This window comes from Gobio gobio (assembly GCF_949357685.1).
Source record: "Gobio gobio genome assembly, chromosome: 3".
Taxonomy (NCBI): domain Eukaryota; kingdom Metazoa; phylum Chordata; class Actinopteri; order Cypriniformes; family Gobionidae; genus Gobio; species Gobio gobio.
Window position 1 is genome coordinate 43,705,723 of NC_137099.1, and position 20,289 is coordinate 43,726,011.

The following is a 20,289-nucleotide window of genomic DNA, read 5'->3' on the forward strand; positions in this document are numbered from 1 at the left end:
TTATTCCAAATTTGATTAAATTAATATTTTTTTCCTCAATTCTACAAACAATACCCCATAATGACAACATGAAATAAGTTTGTTTGAAATTCAAATTTATTACAAATATAAAATGAAAGAAAAAAAAAAGAAATGAAAAGAATCACATATACATAAGTATTCACAGCCTTTTCTCAATACTTTAATTTACAATTACAATTTTTTTTTTACAATTACAGCCTCTACAGCCTCAGTCTTTTTGAGTATGATGCTACAAGCTTGGCACACCTATTTTTGGGCAGTTTCTCTCATTCTTTGCACAACCTCTCAAGCTCCATCTGGCTGGGCCACTCAAGGACATTCACAGAGTTGTCCTGTAGCCACTCCTTTGTTATCTTGGCTGTGTGCTTAGGGTCGTTGTCCTGTTGGAAGATGAACCTTTGCCCCAGTCTGAGGTCCAGAGCGCTCTGGAGCAGGTTTTCATCAAGGATGTCTCTGTACATTGCTGCATTCATCTTTCCCTCGATCCTGACTAGTCTCCCAGTTCCTGCCGCTGAAAAACACCCCCACAGCATGATGCTGCCACCACCATGCTTCACTGTAGGGATGGTATTGGCCAGGTGATGAGCAGTGCCTGGTTTCCTCCAGACATGACGCTTGCCATTCAGACCAAAGAGTTCAATCTTTGTTTCATCAGACCAGCTCATTTTGTTTCTCATGGTCTGAGAGTCCTTCAGGTGCCTTTTGATAAACTCCAGGTGGGATGTTGCAGAGATGGTTGTTCTTCTGGAAGGTTCTCCTCTCTCCACAGAGAAACACTGGAGCTCTGTCAGAGTGACCATTGGGTTTCTTGGTCACCTCCCTGACTAAGACCTTTCTCCCCCAATCGCTCAGTTTGGCCGGGCGGCCAGCTCTAGGAAGAGTCCTGGTGGTTCCAAACTTCTTCCATTTACGGATGATGGAGGCCACTGTGCTCATTGGGACCTTCAATGCTGCAGAAATTTTTCTGTACCCTTCCCCAGATCTGTGCCTTGATACAATCCTGTCTCGGAGGTCTACAGACAATTCCTTGGACTTCGTGACTTGATTTGTGCTCTGACATGCACTGTTAACTGTGGGACCTTATATAGACAGGTGTGTGCTTTCCAAATCATGTCCAATCAACTGAATTTACCACAGGTGGACTCCAATCAAGTTGTAGTAACATCTCAAGGATGATTAGTGGAAACAGGATGCACCTGAGTTCAATTTTGAGTGTCATGGCAAAGGCTGTGAATACTTATGTACATGTGATTTCTTTCGTTTTTTTTGTGGTTTTTTTATACATTTGCAAATATTTCAAACAAACTTCTTTCACATTGTCTTTATGGGGTATTGTTTGTAGAATTGAGGAAAAAAATAACTGGTTTAATCCATTTTGGAATAAGGCTGTAACAGTGTAACACTGAAATAGTTAAGCGCTGTGAATACTTTCCGGATGCACTGTAAATATGCAGTTTGCACTCCAGTATAATCTGTTAGTGGATTCAAGTACTGTAAATTGGGAAGATTCATACTAATTGAACTATTAAACTGTGCAGAACTTTATGAGCTGCAGTTTATTGAAGCATCTACTGTGAAAGATTTGGTAATAGTGACAGGAATGTGGTTATGTGTGTGTGTGCATCTGGCTGTCAAGGCCACACACCTATAAACAACACTAACACTCCTAGACAAGAGCGTGCTGAGTCTTCTAGGAGATGACTTATGTGCTTTGTCTATCACATTCTTCTCTTTCTCTCTCTCTCTCTCTTGACTCATGATTGAAAGAAAACTTCAGCACCATCTACAGGGGATGAATAATAGACCAAGTTAAAAGACTTTAAGAATAGTGACAGCTCTTCATTTTACTACAAACTAAGGACACAAATCTGTAGGGCTATGTAACATCTTTCCAAACACATGTGAGCAGGTTTATCATACAGCAGAAGGTATTTCTCAGGTGCCAGAAGGTTTCTACCAGTCCAGTTTAGACCAGCATATATGGTCACACTCTTTTTGAGCAATGTTCCTGGGAAATGTTGCCGAGCGATGTTGCTTGTGCACTTTCCCACTGAGAATGGGCAAAAAAATTCTATCTGGATACTTTAGATCGGTCGTGGGCCCTGTGCCTGTTGACGGCAACATTGCCAAGCAACATTGCTCAAAAAGTTGCGCTGTGTATCATCACCTTTAAGACCTGTTCACACCAAGGACAATAACCACAACCCCAAATCAGAAAAAGTTGGGACAGTATGGAAAACGCAAAAAAACAAAACAAAGAAGTGATTTCTAAATTTACTTTGACTTGTATTTCATTGCAGACAATATGAACACAAAATATTTAATGTTTTGTCTGGTCAACTTCATGTCATTTGTAAATATGCATCCTTTCCTGTCATTCAGACCTGCAACACATTTAAAAAAAAGTTGGGACAGTAAAGCATTTACCCCTTTGTAATGTTGCCATGCCTTTTCACAACACTTAAAAGATGTTTAGGGACTGAAGACACCAAGTGATGAAGTGTTTCAGGTGTAATTTTGTCCCATTCTTCCTGCAAACAAGTCTTAAGGTGGGCAACAGTATGGGGTCTTCGTTGTCGCATTTTGCGCTTCAAAATGTTTCTCCACACATTCTCTATTGGAGACAGGTCGGGACTGCAGGCAGGCCAGTCAAGTACCCGTACCCTCTTCCTCCGCAACCAGGACTTTGTAATGTGTGCAGAATGTGGTTTTGCATTGTCTTGTTGAAATATGCATGGACGTCCCTGGAAAAGATGTCTTCTTGAAGGCAGCATATTATGCTCCAAAATCTCTATGTACTTTTCAGCATTAATGGTGCCTTCACAGAAGTGCAAGTTACCTTTGCCAAGGGCACGGACACAACCCCATAACATGACAGACCCTGGCTTTTGGACTTGTTGCTGGTAACAGTCTGGATGAACCATTTCTTCTTTGGTCCGGAGCACACGGCGTCCATTCCTCCCAAAATATACCTGAAATACTGATTCATCTGACCACAGTACACGTTTCCACTGTGTGATGATCCATCCCAGATGCCTCCGAGCCTAACCTGACAGGAGTGCAGTAACAGTGCTTGCTGACTTAGCCCGGCTTCCAGAGATGAAATATGGATCGGTCTTTCATTTTTATATTATATTTTATTCCTTTCATATTTCCTTTTACTGAAACACTAAAGAATTGTATGAATATTGGCTGTACTATTGTCTGTACCTCTCACTGAGAGAAAGCACGTTATCAGTATGTTTTGGGGAGCATTCTGGTTAGAGCTGGAACTCACCAACTCCAAGCTTGGAGAGACTGTGTCTCTGTTGTATGTGCGTAATATTCTGTGTTACAGATCAGTATTGGAGGTGGATTACAGGCATCCAAAGAGATGGGTGGACTTGTTGTTCTGGACAAGCTGGCGCCTGCTCCAGATCTGTAAGGTCACTACGTGCCTAATTCCGGGGTGAAAGCATCAACAAGTGATCTATGGACACGTGAATCTGATTAACTGACAATGTGTGGAAATTTTACCATGACTGTTCATTTTCTCTGAGCCAATCAGAATCATCCAGTGACGTGGCTAAACCTTGAAAACGGTATAACTGTTGAGAAATTGTATGTACGATAGGCGGGTAGAGGAAGTGCGGCCTACGTACTCCTTGTGAGACTTGAAGCTGGCTTCTGCTGATGAAACTGCAAACTATTGTTCAGTACATTTTTCTTTAATTAATTGCACTCCTGACTCTTGGTCTTCATTCTTCACTACTGGTCTTGGGTCATAAACTGTTAACCCCTTACAGTGTGAACGGGCCTTTAGGGTAAATTTACATGACAACAGTGTACAAAAAACAATGTAATATAGTTCTTTGTTCAGGGAAGAAGGAGGTGGGCCGGGAACCAGCGAACGTTCAAAAGATTTTAAGAAACAAATAAACAAACTGAAAGTAAAAACGGCAGCCTCCTCACGGACGACTGCCGCACACACATAACAAAACGCAAACAAAACACGACACATAAAATCCAGGCCTGGTCCTCTCTCGTCCTTCACTGTCGTCGCTCCTCCTTTTATGTTTCTGTCGCTCGAAACTGGTGTGACGCACCGGCCTCGCGCCGCTCACTCACGACTCTCGCTCACCCTGCTTGTCACAAACAGAAATAAGTTTTTTTTTGCGTATAGATGACACATTTATCAAATGAGTCCTGTTCACACGAAAACAACTGAAAACGCTGTATTATGCATGCCAGGCCGGTAGTTGGTAATGCACAGGTATCATACACAGGTAATCAGTCCAATCAGGCAAAGACAGGAGAGACAGGCAAAAGGGTGATCCACAGAACAGGCAAGAAATCCAAAACCAGAGACATGAAACCAGGAAAAACGCTCAGAAACGCAGTGTTACACAAAACAAGACTTCGCAATGAATGACTGAGATAACCAGGCTATTATAGGGTGAAGTGAACAGGGAAATGAGACACAGGTGTAAACAGTGAGTGCTAATGAGTCCAGGCAAAGGGGTAATGTAAATGGGTAATGTAGTGTATGAAGGAGTGACAGTCCGGGGTTGAGTGCCCTCTGCTGGTAATCATGGGCACTCACACTGGTGAATTGTGACAACATGTAATATATGTGGGTTAGGGTTAGGACACTGTAAAATAAAGTGTTACCAAAGGTAGTTTTCAAGTGTTTTCCAAAAGTTTCTTGTCTTCACATTGAAATATCAGAAAATGCGAAAATCATCTTAATGTTGATGGCCCCCGTTGACTTCAGTCAGTGGGGTCCATCAACTGTTTGGTTACCAGCATTCTTCATAATGTCTTCTTTTGTGTTCAGCAGAAGAAAGAAATTCATACAGGTTGACAGAATTTTCATTTTTGGGTGAACTATCCCTTTAAGAATCTTTTGTGAAATGGAAAGGTTCCATGAATATTAAAGGTTTTCAAACAATGCCAATAAAGAACCATTATTTTTTTAAAGTGTAAGCTGGTTTGTGCTAGTTTGGTCTATAGCTGGTGGCACAGCATAACCATGGTCTTTCTGATAAAGCTGGTTACTGTAGTTAAGGTAGCCTGGTAAGGACACCAGCATCCAGAACACAATATAGTGGTCAATTTGTTCTCCAAAAGGACACATTCAAGTTCTTGTTTCTTATCTGCCTTATGGTTTAGATCCCGAGGGTTGCATCAAAAGATTTATGGCTTGATATTTAGAAACCCTGGGTGAATATTCTGCCTAAAAGATATGGAGAACCTGTTAAATAGCCATTAGTGTGTGTTGCTATGTGAATGAGAGAGCGGCTGATCCCCCATCACCTCTTACAGCTGTATAATGTCATAATGTTCTGAAAAGAAGTAGACGACTTGACCGAAGAATCCTCCCTGACCTGTATAAATGAAGACAAATGGAAGGAGGAGAACGTCCTTAAATGTGATGTTTGCTCGCTTAATGACTGTGTTTGTTCCCGTTGTCTGTGATTGAGTGTATTCATTAGGCTTGATGCGCCCACTGACGTCTCTGGCAGCAGAACACAAAGGCCTTTGACCATCTCTGCTGCACGTTAATGGAATCTGAACTACATTAAAGGTCGAGAAACCGAGAAAAGCATCAAACTTTATGTAATTGGAATCGCTTTAGGCTCCGGTTTCCTTGCTCGGTGCTCTTTGCTTGTATTCATTAATAACACTATACATGAAAAAATACAACATTAAGGAAGAAAAGTGTTCACTTTAGAACAACATGAAAGATAATGATACATTATTTAAGCAACCTCACCATTGCAAGTCATGGATTACTTTGATTTATTTTTACTTTTCATGCAACCAAATGAGCTTACATAATCAGCTATATTTCCCCAGTATTGCTGAGTGCAGACATCACGCAAAATACTCTGTTTATACAAATTAGCTTAATGGTAAAATGCCAAGTGCAGCACCACTGCAACCATCTGTGAGTGTATATCAATCAGTTCCATAGCTGAAAACATAATGGAATCATAAATACAGATATTTCAAGAAATGCTAAATGATATCTCTATGTATAATTCTTTTACGTTTTCAGTCATGGAACTCTGATGACGATGATATTTATTTTATAACATATTTATAAGAACTAAGACTTTTCATTTTGGATAAATTGTAAAGGGGTATAGCTAGATTTTTGATAATCTGCATAAGGATCTGGTCTAATTCATCCAGAGGACAAATAACTGAAGTTTGGGTGGGGAAAAAAAATTTTCAGACCTATTAATTAGTTCATAAATCTCATTTTACCACCCTGAAATTGGATGTATTATTAATTATTCAAGAATAGAACCAATTTCAAATGATCAAGAATAACTAAACGGATAGTCACAACAGCAATTTTTAGTCTTAGCATGAAATGTGGGGCAACAGACGAACGTAATGTGTTAGCAAATGAAGTGCTTTTACTGACGCAGCTCATTTACTTTTTATAGGGACATTTTGTACTACACTGCATTTAAAAGGTCTTTTGAGTAGAATCAAAGGTCAATGACTGAACGCATGACAGTGAGCAAATATGGTGCAACCTTGATCACTTAACTGCCTTTTTACTGTACCTTTATTACAGAATCTACTTCATATGTTTTCAGCAATTTCATAAGGAAATATCCTTAACATATCTTGAAGTAGGGTTCCGTTTTAATCACTTTGGCATTATTTGCATGAGTATGTGGTTTTCAAATGGTTATGTCTAAATTAAATATTATAAACAGGATCAGCGAATTTAACAAATTCTTTGTACTGCGTTTATATCATAAGCTCAATTGTTTGCTGTATCGTATGCAAGCATTTCCAATATAACATAGAACAGGATAGACTGTAAGAACAAGGAGGCAGTCAATTAATTTGTGTAAAAGAGGTCCCTGAAAAAGTGGTGATGATGGCACCATGAATACATATTACTGGCTTTATAGATTTTATGTCAACTTGGTTAGATAATGTAAGTGTATATCCTAATGTGATGGGAAAACTTGAATGTTTGACTATCGCTGTGATACAAGTTGGAAGTAACACTTTTGTACCAAACGTTTTGAATACCACCTACCACCAATAGCTACCAAAGTGAAAAAAATGTCCCAAGCTCTCTCTCAGACTTTTAAAGACAAATTTATAACATGACTGATGTTTAAAAAATGTGTCCAATTAGTTTATTGAAGTTATTGTCACATTAGATGGGTTAACCAAGCAATAAGGATTAAAGGGTTAGTTCACCCAAAAATGAAAATTCTGTCATTAATTACTCACCCTCATGTCGTTCGACACTCGTAAGACCTCCGTTCATATTCGGAACACAAATGAAGATATTTTTGTTGAAAGCTGATGGCTGAGAAAGGCTTCAGACAGGCCTCCATTGGCATTCAGTACATTCACACTCACAAGACCCATAAAAGGCACCAAAAACGTCGTTACAAAGTCCATCTCACCACAGTGGCTCTACAATAATTTTACGATGCAACAACAATAGTTTTTGTGCGCAAAAAAAAATCAAAATAACACCTTTATCCAACTTGTTATTGTCTACCGTGTATGCCTCCACGATTCATGCGCGAGAATATGACGTAGCGCCAGCGTTCGGGAATCCATGAAATGCACACTTAAGCCCCCTTTTGAGCATGTCGCCGAGACCTAAAGCACGATCAATGTAGAATCCAACAGCTTAGACACGCGCGTCTTCCTCTGCTTGTAAACAAATCGCTTCTGGGTCATGTGTCCGAACGCCGGATCTGCGTCATATTCTCGCGCATGCGTCGTGGAGGCACACACGGAAGACAATAACAAGTTGGATAAAGGTGTTATTTTGATTTTTTTTTTGCGCACAAAAATTATTGTTGTCGCATCGTAAAATTATTGTAGAGCCACTGTGGTGAGATGGACTTTGTAACAACGTTTTAAGTGCCTTTTATGGGTCTTGGGAGTATAAGTGTACTGAATGCCAATGGAGGCCTATCTGAAGCCTTTCTCAGCCATCAGCTTTCAACTAAAATATCTTCATTTGTGTTCCGAATATTAACGGGTGTCGAACGACATGAGGGTGAGTAATTAATGACAGAATTTTCATTTTTGGGTGAACTAACCCTTTAAGTAGGCTAGTGTTCTTTGTTCATTTTGAGTTGTATGTCCCCCTTGCAATAGCGTTGCTGGCACAATTTTAATACAGACTTTGTCCTACCATTAAGAGTCCTGATTCAGTCATTGTGTAGTAGCCTATGGGGAATCAATTGGTTTCATTCTGCTTGCTAATCAATCATTGTATCATCTCCAATATTAGAAAGCTGATAAGTAGGGTACTACTACTAGCATTCTAATTGGGAAAATTGGCAGAGACAAATTGCAGTATAGGTACCAGGCTTGAGGAAGACAGATTGCAAAACGGTGTTCACACCTCTAGTAACCCTGTTACAGCTGGCAATAATGGGTGAATTTCGCTTTCCATGTATTGGATTTTATTTTATTTGAAGTCCAGCATATGGGCTAACACTGTGTTTGTGATTTAAAATCTAATCTTGTGGGTGGTTTCAATAAGCAAGACATCATATGGCTGCTAGTTGGCTTCCCCTCATTCCCAGTGCGTGGTTTGATCTCATTTGCTCAAATCCCGTTGTTACTAGTTAACAAGTAAAGCAGCGCTGTCTGGGATTTGAAGTCTTTAAATGTCGAATCCCTCGTGCCAAAGAGGGAATGTCTAAGAAATGTAAAACTCCAATGCCCATGATGCACTGCGAAGCAGGAATTCAGGCATGTGAACGCCGTATGATTCTCGAAGCGCTTCCTGAATAGCGCTGCAGATGCACACACTTACGCATTGTTTACTAATTCGCTTCTCGTGTGTCAGAATGAAAATGCAGTTTTTAATTTTGATTTCTTTTTTTGTTATTGGAGCAATGGCGGGGAAGTACTCGAAAGAAATGAATGAACAAAAGGCATCTGATAAAAGCAATAATCAGGTGGAATTCAGGATTGCCAAACTTAATCAGATCTGGGAAAAGGCGATAAGGGTAAGTGATGTGACCGATTAAAAATATACAATCTATGAATATTGATTTTGACTAGAGTTATCAGATGTTCTGATTGTCATTCTTCTTGTGTCACTGTATTTACATCTCATTCTAGTATTTCATTGCTGCTCTTGAGAATTATAATGCTTCTGCCCATCACCTGTTCTGCTTTAGATGCAGCTTGCACCAGTAAGGCTGTCAGAACTGCACAGTGACTTGAAGATCCAGGAGAAAGATGAACTTCAGTGGAAAAAACTGAAAGCAGAAGGATTGGACGAGGATGGGGAGAGAGAAGCCAAGCTCAGACGCAATTTTAATAGTATGATTTGACTCTTTTTGTTTGGTTTATATAGTGTTACATATGAAAATGCTTGACAAACACAGTTCTTTGTTGACATATGTATTATTGCAACTGGAAGTTATAGTGTATAGATATAAAACTTTACTTTGTTGCACAGTTATTCTTGCAAAGTATGGAATGGATGGGAAAAAAGACACTCGGACATTGGACAGCAACAGACTGAAAGATCATGATGTTAAAGAGGGAGATACATTTGATGACCCAAGGCTGGACAAGCTGTGGAACAAGGTAACCGATGTGACAAAACAACCACTAGAGTGTGAATGTGTAACTCATTTGCAGGTTTAAAGACTTGCTCACTTATTACTAACTTTGCTTAAATGTTCTCTTCAACCTTTGATCGTCAGGCCAAGACTTCTGGAAAGTTCTCTGATGAGGAACTCCAGACCCTTCAGAGAGAGTTCAAGCACCACATAGACAGAGTCAATGAGTATAACATTGTCATGGACACTGTCAGCCGGACAGAAGGTAAGAGTTTTGTCGTGTTTAGTGCCAAGATATCTCATAGAATCATAACATAGGACCTCTAATTGGAATATCCAAAATCCTTAAAGTTGGCTTGAAAAATGGAAGTTGCGATAATCTTTTCTTCCCTATTGTGACTTGCATCTGAGTGAAACGGCTTCTCGAACAAGAAAAAATGTCTGATGGGACTTGATTTTGTCCATTGTACAACGATTTCCCATACAACGATGTAACCCGCTGCTTTAACCACTGTAGTACAATGTGTCGTTGGAGATATTAACTAGTTAGTCACACAACCATAGTAGCATGGGACCTACGTCTTTTAAACCATGTTGATTTAACAATAAAGAAATTAGGTTAATGACATCACGTAGGTGGTGGAGTAATAAATTCTGCTGAATATTCAAAAATATCGTAATTAATGTCCAATTATTGAAATTCACTTACACACATAACAAAAAGCGGTTCATTTTTAATTGAGACATGCACTTTATTTAGTCATCAGTTTTCTCCAAAGTATAATTTCTGCTGGAACGAACAAGGACTAATTCACTATTTTTGTTCCTCAATGTTTTGTTTTAATTTGATGTTTGATTCACGTTAAAAATATATAGAATGAAATGTATGTATATTTAATAGGGGTGTAACGGTACACGTATTCGTACCGAACCGTTCGATACAGGGCTTTCGGTAAATTTTACTTAACCTGTTAGTGATGTCTTGATTATTTAATGCTATGTTTAGATAAATCTGTCATGAAAAGGACAGTCACTAAGATTATATTTCAACAACGAATTGGAGAAAAAAACATAATTTTATAATTATATTTAGGAGTTCATGCAAAAACATGAAGTTCATGCCTTATGTGAAGTTTACATCTTTGTACACAATGTGTTATTTGAGTGTTGATTATCCTATATCTAAACATGAATATCAGCTGAATATAGGCTCATAGTTTGGCTATATATAGGCTGAATTATAGTAATAATGTGTAAGTAAAGGCTCCCTTTATAGTTTACAGCATTATCTTTAAGAAACTTTTAGTTATAATTTAATTCATTTAAGGACAGAGACCATTTTTTCAGTAAACCACTGTTTAATAAAAAATAAATAAAAAGGCATTTTTTAAAACTGCTGTACTGAACCGTGACTTCAAAACCGAGGTACGTACCGAACCGTCAGTTTTGTGTACCGTTACACCCCTAATATTTAAATAAAATGAAAGATACAAAATGTACTGCATGTTAGCTTGCCTATTGTGCCCCAAGAGCATGATCTGTTTAAAGGGATACTTCACCACTGGGAAGATGAATGTGTATTTAAATTGGGTAATTTATGTAGTAGAAATGTGAAATTATTTTAGAAGATGGTGCCTTCTAGACTGAGAAAAGCCAGAAAATGTATTTTTGGCTCATGTGGATGAAAGACAACAACTCCCAGAATGCACTTGCTTCGCTGCCCTACGAGGCCACTCCCAAGCCATGGCTACCGGTTATCACTTGTCCTCCACGGCACCACCCCACCGTTGTTTTGATTTTTATAGTAATAAAATAATTTAGTTCAGTTAGAGAATAGACACTACAATTAAAAAACTGAACGTGTCTGTTCAATACACTGTGAGCCAAACGAGAGTCGCAGCACAAACACAGCAGGAGTCAGAGCTGAGCTGAGTTAAGCACGGCATTCATTCACGGCCTCACAGTCATTCACGGTGCGTGTCCAGTCTGGCACGTTTTCAGTTCATGCCTGTGGAAGCTTAACTTTCATATGAATTCATTGAAATCACTCGATTTGCTCCGCACCGCTCCGTTATGATGAATACCTGAGCGACCGTGCGCATTTACATTCTGTGAGTGAGATCCCACCCCCTGTGGGCGGGTTGATGACATGCGGAACTAGCTCCTACTACTGGCTGTAGTCTCTAGCACCATCATTTGAATATACTACCGGGTTTTTACTGATACAAAGCTTAATGCTAATCGCTGAAGTAACCCTTTAAGTCCGCATGTCATACTAACAAGAAACTATGCTTCTAATCACAGGTCGAGAGCTGTAGTTCCAACCACACAAATTTGCAATGTTTGTTTGCGACTGTTTGTTGGAACTGTGGTTTTGAGAAACACTGAAACATTTAACTGTGTTAGTAATTTCAGAACTTGCAAACATAGTTGGCTAACACTGCTTTTGGGAAAAACACCCCATTTAGTTTAAAGGTGCACTGTGTAAATTTTAGCGCCATCTAGCGATGAGGTTGCGAATTGCAACCGCCCACCGTTCACCCCTCCCTTTGGAAGCACAGTGAAGCTACGGGGGCCGACAAAGGACAAAGATGTTGTCGTCTGAGACCGCAGAGAGAGCAGTTTGTCCATTTAGGGCTACTGTAGAAAACATTGCGGCGCAAAATGGTGACTCCACTATAAGGGGACCAGCGGTGTATGTAGATAGAAATGGCTCATTCTATGGTAAGAAAAGTATTACGGTTAAATATGTAAGGTGTTCATACACCACTGAAAACATAGTTATGTACAGGTGCATCTCCATAAATTAGAATGTTGTGGAAAAGTTAATTTATTTCAGTAATTCAACTTAAAAGGTGAAACTAATATATTATATAGACTCATTGTATGCAAAGAGATATTTCAAGCCTTTATTTGTTATAATTTTAATGATTATGGCTTATGAAAACCCCAAATTCAAAATCTCAGAAAATTAGAATATTACATGAAATCAATTTAAAAAAAAGGGATTTTAAATACAGAAATGTCAGCCCTCTGAAAAGTATAATCATGCATATGTACTCAGTACTTGGTTTGGGCCCCTTTTGCATGGCGTGACATGGATGCTATCAGCCTGTGGCAATGCTGAGGTGTTGTGTAAGACCAGGATGCTTCAATAGCGGCCTTCAGCTCTTCTGCATTGTTCGGTCTCATGTCTCTCATCTATCTCTTGGCAATGCCCCATAGATTCTCTATAGATTCCCATGGTCATAGATTCCCATGGTCACTGAAACAGGTTTTGGTACTTTTGGCAGTGTCCTGCTGGAAAATGAAGTCAGCATCTCCATAAAGCTTGTCTTCTGAAGGAAGCATGAAGTGCTCTAAAATGTCCTGGTAGACAGCTGCGTTGACTCTGGACTTAATAAAGCACAGTGGACCAACACCAGCCAGTGACATGGCTCCCCAAACCAACACAGACTGTGGAAACTTCACACTGGACTTCTTGGACTGTGTGCCTCTCCATTCTTCCTCCAGACTCTGGGACCTTGGTTTCCAAATGAGATGCAAAATGTGCTCTCGTCAGAAGAGAGGACTAGACCACTGAGCAACAGACCAGTTCTTTATTTCTTTAGCCCAGGAAAGACGCTTCTGATGACATTTGAAGCCCATGTCCAGAATCCGTCTCCAGTAACTCCAGCCTCAGTCCACTCCTTGTGAAGCTCCCCCACACATTTGAATGGCCTTTTCCTGACAATCGTCTCCAGGCTGTGGTCATCCCTGCATTTTGTGCACCTTTTTCTTCCACACTTTTCCCTTCCACTTGACTTTCTATTAATGTGCTTTGATACAGCACTTTGAGAACATCCAACTTCTTTTGCAATTACCTTTTGAGGCTTTCCCTCCTTGTGGAAGGTGTCAATGATTGTTTTCTGCACAGCTGTCAGGTCAGCAGTCTTCCCATTATTGTGAATTGTGCTGAACCAGACTGAGACCATTTAAAGGCTCAGGAACCCTTTGCAGATGTTTTGGATTCATTTGTGACACTTTGAGCCTACAATACTGAACCTTTTCACAATATTCAAATTTTCTGAGATTTTGAATTTGGGGTTTTCATAAGCTGTAAGCCATAATCATCAAAATTATAACAAATAAAGGCTTGAAATAACTCACTTTGCATGCAATGAGTCTATATAAGATATTAGTTTAACCTTTTAAGTTTAATTACTGAAATAAATGAACTTTTCCACGACAATTTATTGAGATGCACCATTATATTGCATTTTTGTCAATAGATCCTCATAAACATTACACACTGCACCTTTAATAATGGGTCTGTTTCAATTTCAACCTCTTGTGCAGATACTCAATCTTCTTCAAATGTCTGTTCTTTCCATCAGAGATCCATAAGAACGTAATCAGTCCTCTGGAGGGCGAAGTGAAGGAACATGTTCTCCATCAGAAACATGCAGATCTGAAGCAGAGAATGAGGGACCTTAACCAGGGCTTTGAACGACTCCGCAAGATCACCCATGAGGGTTACAGTGCTGACAGTGGTGGCTACCTTTGCTAAGATTAAATCTGTGTTTTACAAATGAATTGCTTCATGACTTTCCAATGCTCTCTCTCTCACACACACATCTTTCCTTATGGCAGAATTTAAGGAGCCAAGAGTCATAGAACTTTGGGAAATGGCAAAAAGATCTAATCTGAGTGAAGACGAACTTGATTCTCTTAAAGTAAGCTTTGCTTATGTCATAGCCTGAATATGTTCTGCCCATCTAATGTTACTGCTATATATTGCATTTCAATTTAGTTTTAATATGCATTGCCTTACAAACACAAGCTTTCGGCATAATATGCTTATCTGGAGTCTTGTTTTTTTTTTTTTTTTTCATTCAGGAGGAACTTAGACACTTTGAAACAAAGGTGGAGAAGCACCAGCACTATCAGGAGCAGCTGGAACTGTCTCATCAGAAACTGAGGCATGTGGAAGCCCTGGGAGACAAAGAACACATCATGAGAAACAAAGAGAAATACAACACGCTTGCTGAGAAAGCACGAGAAATGGGATACAAGGTAGAGCTTCAAACTGGGTTTTAGAATAATGTTTTTTTTGTTGGTGATTGTACTTTTTGGCTTTTTTCCTATACATTTCCATGCAGAAAATATGTTGTGCAGTGTGTTTCAAAATCTGTACTAACGCCATGATGCTTTTTATTTCTCCTTTAGATGAAGAAACACTTGCAGGATTTGACGAATAAGATTTCCCAAAATGGATTGCAACACAATGAACTTTGAAGATTACTGTTAGCTGAATTACCTATAATCGTTCAGTGGTCACATATGCAGTATTCTAAAATGTTATCCAACACAGATTTGTTGGGGTTACAAAGGTAGGGCATATTGTACATGAATTTAACATTTCCATTGGGAAGCTAGAATATTCAGTAAATTATGATTTGTTTATATATTTTTTTTGCAACGGTACTCTGAGTGGTGATCAGTTCTGCTTTTGTTGCTCATTTCCCGTTTAATGTTTGGACAGCAAATGACTACTGATGCTGATGTATGTTATCCACATTCTGTTGTGGAAAAATTAGTGTGACTCAATTTATGTTGTAATAATAGTTGCTTAACAACAGCAAACGCACACGGAAACGCGTGTAACATCCCACAAACGTGGGTGCAAAAGAATATAACATTCCTCTACAACATATGCACACGGCATAAAGCTTTCACACCTGAAAAAGATCTCAAAGTTTTTAATATAAACTTTGTAGGCTTTCATTTTAATAGTTCACTTTTTTTATACCTGAGCATCCTAGATTTAAAGGTTGCAGAATGAGAACCCTTCATAAACAACAGTGCCATCCCTGCACAGGCTTGCTTTAAATATAATTTCTGTTAACAGCTAAACTTTGTCAGGAAAAAGGTGTGGAGAAAGAGAAGTCGAGCTCATGCACAACATTAGATATATTTGGCAAAGCAGACCTTGAGTCAACCATAATATTGACTGAATCACTAAATAGCATTGGGTACATTTCTATGATTGACAGTGTTTGTCCCAAGGTAGATTTGAATCAACATCCTCACTGTTTAAACAGTTCCATCAGGTAGACACTAAGATTTGCCATAAAATTCTTTAATCTATAAGCACTCTTATTACTAATCTAACAGTTTGTGATTTAAAATCTTCATATTCATACAAATCCTATAATCCAGCATTGTAATGAACTATCAGGAATGTGATCTTTATAAATAATAGGCTCGGTTTTGTACACGTCCACGCTCTACTCATTTCATGTTGCACATTTTATAATAAAACAAACTGGCAAAGCCTTGTGTTTTCTGACGATTACAAATGGGTGACATGTTGAGCTGCCATTGAGTGATTGTGATAATGCATTTAAAGGATGAGCATCTTTAGTCACTGTTATATAATTTTTATCATAGTTAGTCAATATAGAAATTTCTGAAAATAATATTTGAAAGAAAAAAAAATACAGTACGTTTCTCATGAAATATGTAAATGTACAGAACAAAATTGGTCACCAAAGGAAGTATATATTTACAGTTGTCAACAAAGTTGTTGCATCCGGGATCCGTTTTCAGATTTATAACTTTTCTAATTCCATGCAAATCTTAACCACGGACAACAATACACTCATCCACAAACTTGTACATAAAATACAATGCAGAAATACATTTAGCAAATACAGCAGTGGTTCTCAACCGAAAGCCCACCAGAATCACAATTATGAGAACATTGCTTTTCAAGCCTTTTTTAAACAACGAGTCAATACATTGATCAAGAAATGTAATGAACTCTGTTCTTCATTAAAAGCAATAATTAGATTTAAGTTCAATATATTTAAGTCGTACTGAAATGCCCATAGCGGGCCCTGGACCTCAGGTTGAGAACCACCGATAATCATTAGAGTATAAACATCTGAGAGACCACAAGTAAAAATGATTAAATTCGACAATTCTCTAACTTAACACATTTTTCAGCAAAATCTGAGTGAAAAGTTGCCTAGAAATCTAGACACACCCTAGCGGCAGCAAATATAATTTTGCAGCCAGGGCGTCTAGCAACTCTCCGTTGGCTTGCGAGCTGGAAAAACCAAACTGGTCAGGCCAATCACATCGTGTATAGAGTCGGTGGGCGGGCTTAACATAATGATGGCAGAGCTGCTGCGATTCCATGTGCTTCTTGAAACCAAAGAAGCTGGCGAACAGCGGTCTTTTGAATCGGCTTTGGCCGCGACTCTGGAAGACTTGGAGTTAAGCTTTTCTTTGAGAAAAGAACGACACTAAAGTCATTCTTAAGAAAGGAAGTTTTGCCGACCTGATACGGCGAAAGTTTAATCTATCAACTAGCTCCGCTTCACCTTCTTGGTTGCTCTGGTTGGTTGTAGAGCTATCCTATTGTGTGCAGAGGGAATTTGAAAGACCACCGTTTATCCCGCCCCTCGGATTGAGCCCTGTCAATGGTGAGTTCCCAGACCCAACATCTTGATGTGGGTCTGGCTTGTCAGGCTAAGTGAAAAGTTGAATTATAAAAATGTGAATTTCAGAATTTCTTAATATGTTACTTTATTGCTTTAATAATGACCACAGCATTTGAGCTGCATGTACTCTTAAGCAGCCGTTTCACACCGCAAGCGTGAGCAGCACTTTTTTTTTTTGGTGTGCATGCTAACCAATGAGTGCATTCACACCGGGAGCAGGAGCGCCGCGTGAGCAGCAGTGAAGCGATGGTTTCAACGCTGAGTCTATTTTTGCTGCGCTACTCGTGCTAAGTTAAAGTGAAAGCACACTTTTTCTGATGGACAAAATAACACAATAAGCACTCAAAATGCAGATAATAAGCATGTCTAGTGTGTTTTAACAAGAACTGGAGTATGTCAGAAAAGAAAATTAAGCATAAAAAAGTATTTATAGAAGATTTACCCATTTACACTTGTTTTTAATTATTAGGTTTGGGTAAAAGTATGGTGTTTTATAAAAAAAACTAAAGTAAACTAGCCATAAAATATGATGTATAAACTTTCTTTTAGTTTATTTTGTAATGCGGACAGGTATATAGGCACTACCCAAATGAAACTTAAACATATCGAAGTATGACTGAAACGACATGATCGGAGTTGTTTTCTTGGTTGTTTGTTGTATATCGTTTACATGCGAATGTTGTACACCTCCCCATGTTAACAAACTTTCAAGACTATCAAGTTTATAAATTACCAACTTCAAAAAACAAATGTATAGTTGTTTTTGTAAAGAAATGCTCACCTATATGTAACTTTGGAGCCGCTGCTGTGAGTATACATACGCTTCCAGTGTGAATACTCTCACGAATCTGCAACTGCAGTGATGGCGTAGTTATGCTGATGCGAAGCTGAACGTTAAAGTTTATGTAAAACCACGTTTTATGCTTCAGTGGATGCAAGTAAATTGTTTTTTTGTGGTTTTTTTTTACAAATTTGCTCACAATTGTAACAAGTGAAAAACTATTTTGAACATTTTCAGTGATCTCAGGCATTTGAACTCCACTTTGTTCTATGTTCAGGTGAGCGTTCCTCTCCTTTTCTGTTCTAGTTCCTGTAGTCTCTCCTCTCGGCCCTGTGCATGCTGGGCTCCCACCCTCTGCGCTGTCTCAGTAGCAGTGATGTCAATGTGGGCATATTTAGTGCTGGAGCCGGCCGCTGATTACAAACACAATAAAACAAACAACAATGGATTTATTAACAACTTTTTAAATGTGCAAGCTTCTGTTACCTGCTTATAACATTTTATAATAATGTCAACACAGCTGAAAGTCATTTGTTTTCACACCTAAAATAGAGAGACCTCCAGATACCAGCAATTTACACAATCGTCCAAATGCACCTTGAACGCATCTTGTGTGTGTATGTTTCATTCTCTTCCCATGATATCATGTCAGAGAGTTTTGTAGAAGTGGTAATCGAATTCTAACAGAAAGTTTGCATTCAATTAAAGCGATGGTAAAGACATGACGTATGATGTTACAAAAGATTTCCATTTCAAATAAATGTTGTTGTTTTGAACCAAATTCATCTATGAATGGAAAATATGAAAAATATATTACTTGAGCACCAAATCAGCATATTAGAATGATTTCTGAAGGATCACGTGACACTGAAAACTGGAGTAATGATACTGAAAATTCAGCTTTACCACCACAGGAATAAATTGCATTTTTAAATATATTAAAATATAACAGTTATTTTAAAATGTAATAATATTTCACAATATTACTGTTTTTACTTTACTTTCAAATTAATATAACCTTGGTGATCTTACTGACCCCAAACTTTTGAATGGGTAAGTATATTGTAAAGGTAATGAGTAGTAAATATGTGAGTAACACAACGTACCTCTGACAGTGTGGCTTGACTCTGGACGGTCCTGCAGATCCAATTCCATATAGTGCAGCTGTCGTTTAGACGTAGGACTGATGGGGATATTCACATAGTTAATGGAATCACCTTGAAGTTTGTCAATAACTGTCAGTCCTGTATCTCCTGTAAGATAAGACGCAACACAGTTACCAATGAAATCGAGCGAATGAAATGCGGTGATTGGCTGGTGATATATAAGAAGGGGCATCTCAATTACCATACTCTCCAGCTCTGAACTGTGGCCACTTGGATGCATCAGTCATGAATGCCATCTGCTCGTAATTGCCTTTTGGATCTGCTGAGTAGGACAAAAACCCAAAGCCATTTATTTAGAATCAAAATACACTCAGATGTATGATCCAAATCATTAAATTGTTGGTGTAATCAGCTGAAAACAATCTGACTTTGCATATTACACACACAAACATCAGATATCCAGTGACAACAAAGCATTGCAATTTCTCCTCATGGCTACTATGTTTAGCTGCAACATGTCGATGCTGAGACTAGAATCACTTTATCAGTCGATACAGACAATGATCTGCTTGAAAGCTTTATGTACTTAGGGATGAGAGAGGCATTGCTGATGCACTTCCTGTTGAAATGACATCCAAGTACTTTTACCTGACTAAGAAAATATGTATTCAGGGCCCTTTGCCATCATTATCATTTCAAAAGCAGATATGATGCTCACCATCAGTCTTCTGCTGCTCAGAACTGCTTCTGATCTCACATCTGCTTTTCTCCTCCACCTACAAGAAACACACAAGTGATTCAGAAATCCCAAAGCAGCAGTAGACTTGTTTAACAGTGCATTTATTTTCTTTTAAATGACAGAGCCAGCCATTTCTGCTCCTCCTGCTGCTATTGCCAACATATTTCAAAATCGGTCCCATTTTATATTATATTTACCTTTAACTACTGTGTACTAACATCTAAATTAATAATTTAATACAATGTATATACATGTTTTTAGATTTGAAAATTCCTGCATATAATTACTGTTGACCATTTCCTTATCTCAAACCTGTCCCTAACCTTACCCTTGTAAGGTTAGGGACAGGGTACCCTCTATACAACATGAACACAAAGGGCCCTATTTTAACGATCTGAGCGTATGGTCAGAAGATCATGGCGCAGATGCACACTTAGGGTGTGTCCGAATCCTTGTGTGCTGTTGCGTGTCCCTGTGTGTGTAATAAGCAGAGTGTACAGGCGTTGTGCACCCACATATATATTCAATTCACACATTTATTTCTATATAGCGCTTTTCACCATCCAGATTGTTTCAAAGCAGCTTCACA

The 20,289-nt window shown here is 38.7% G+C and overlaps 2 protein-coding genes across 5 annotated transcripts in view; one reads left to right on the top strand and one right to left on the bottom strand.

Annotated features, from left to right (window-relative positions):
* Nucleotides 1-8,738: 8,738 nt before the first annotated feature.
* lrpap1 (low density lipoprotein receptor-related protein associated protein 1) lies at nucleotides 8,739-15,901 on the top strand. Its single transcript, XM_079811444.1, has 8 exons — nucleotides 8,739-9,020; nucleotides 9,195-9,339; nucleotides 9,479-9,609; nucleotides 9,729-9,849; nucleotides 13,961-14,116; nucleotides 14,217-14,299; nucleotides 14,463-14,639; nucleotides 14,793-15,901. The coding sequence occupies exons 1-8, from the start codon at nucleotides 8,811-8,813 to the stop codon at nucleotides 14,859-14,861; spliced, it is 1,092 nt and encodes a 363-aa protein (XP_079667570.1). The 5' UTR covers nucleotides 8,739-8,810; the 3' UTR covers nucleotides 14,862-15,901.
* An 88-nt stretch (nucleotides 15,902-15,989) lies between these two features.
* The window catches only part of dok7b (docking protein 7b), a 30,031-nt gene continuing 25,731 nt past the window's right edge, over nucleotides 15,990-20,289 (bottom strand). For 2 of the 4 annotated variants that reach the window (XM_079811442.1, XM_079811443.1), the window contains 4 exons: nucleotides 19,680-19,737; nucleotides 19,203-19,283; nucleotides 18,962-19,108; nucleotides 15,992-18,268 (listed from right to left, as the gene is read on the bottom strand). In XM_079811442.1, coding sequence (XP_079667568.1) covers nucleotides 18,129-18,268; nucleotides 18,962-19,108; nucleotides 19,203-19,283; nucleotides 19,680-19,737 — 426 coding nt within the window. In that variant the 3' untranslated portion in view covers nucleotides 15,992-18,128. Of the gene's footprint in view, nucleotides 18,269-18,961; nucleotides 19,109-19,202; nucleotides 19,284-19,679; nucleotides 19,738-20,289 lie in introns of all 4 variants that reach the window. The other 2 variants (XM_079811440.1, XM_079811441.1) reach the window with 2 other exon arrangements.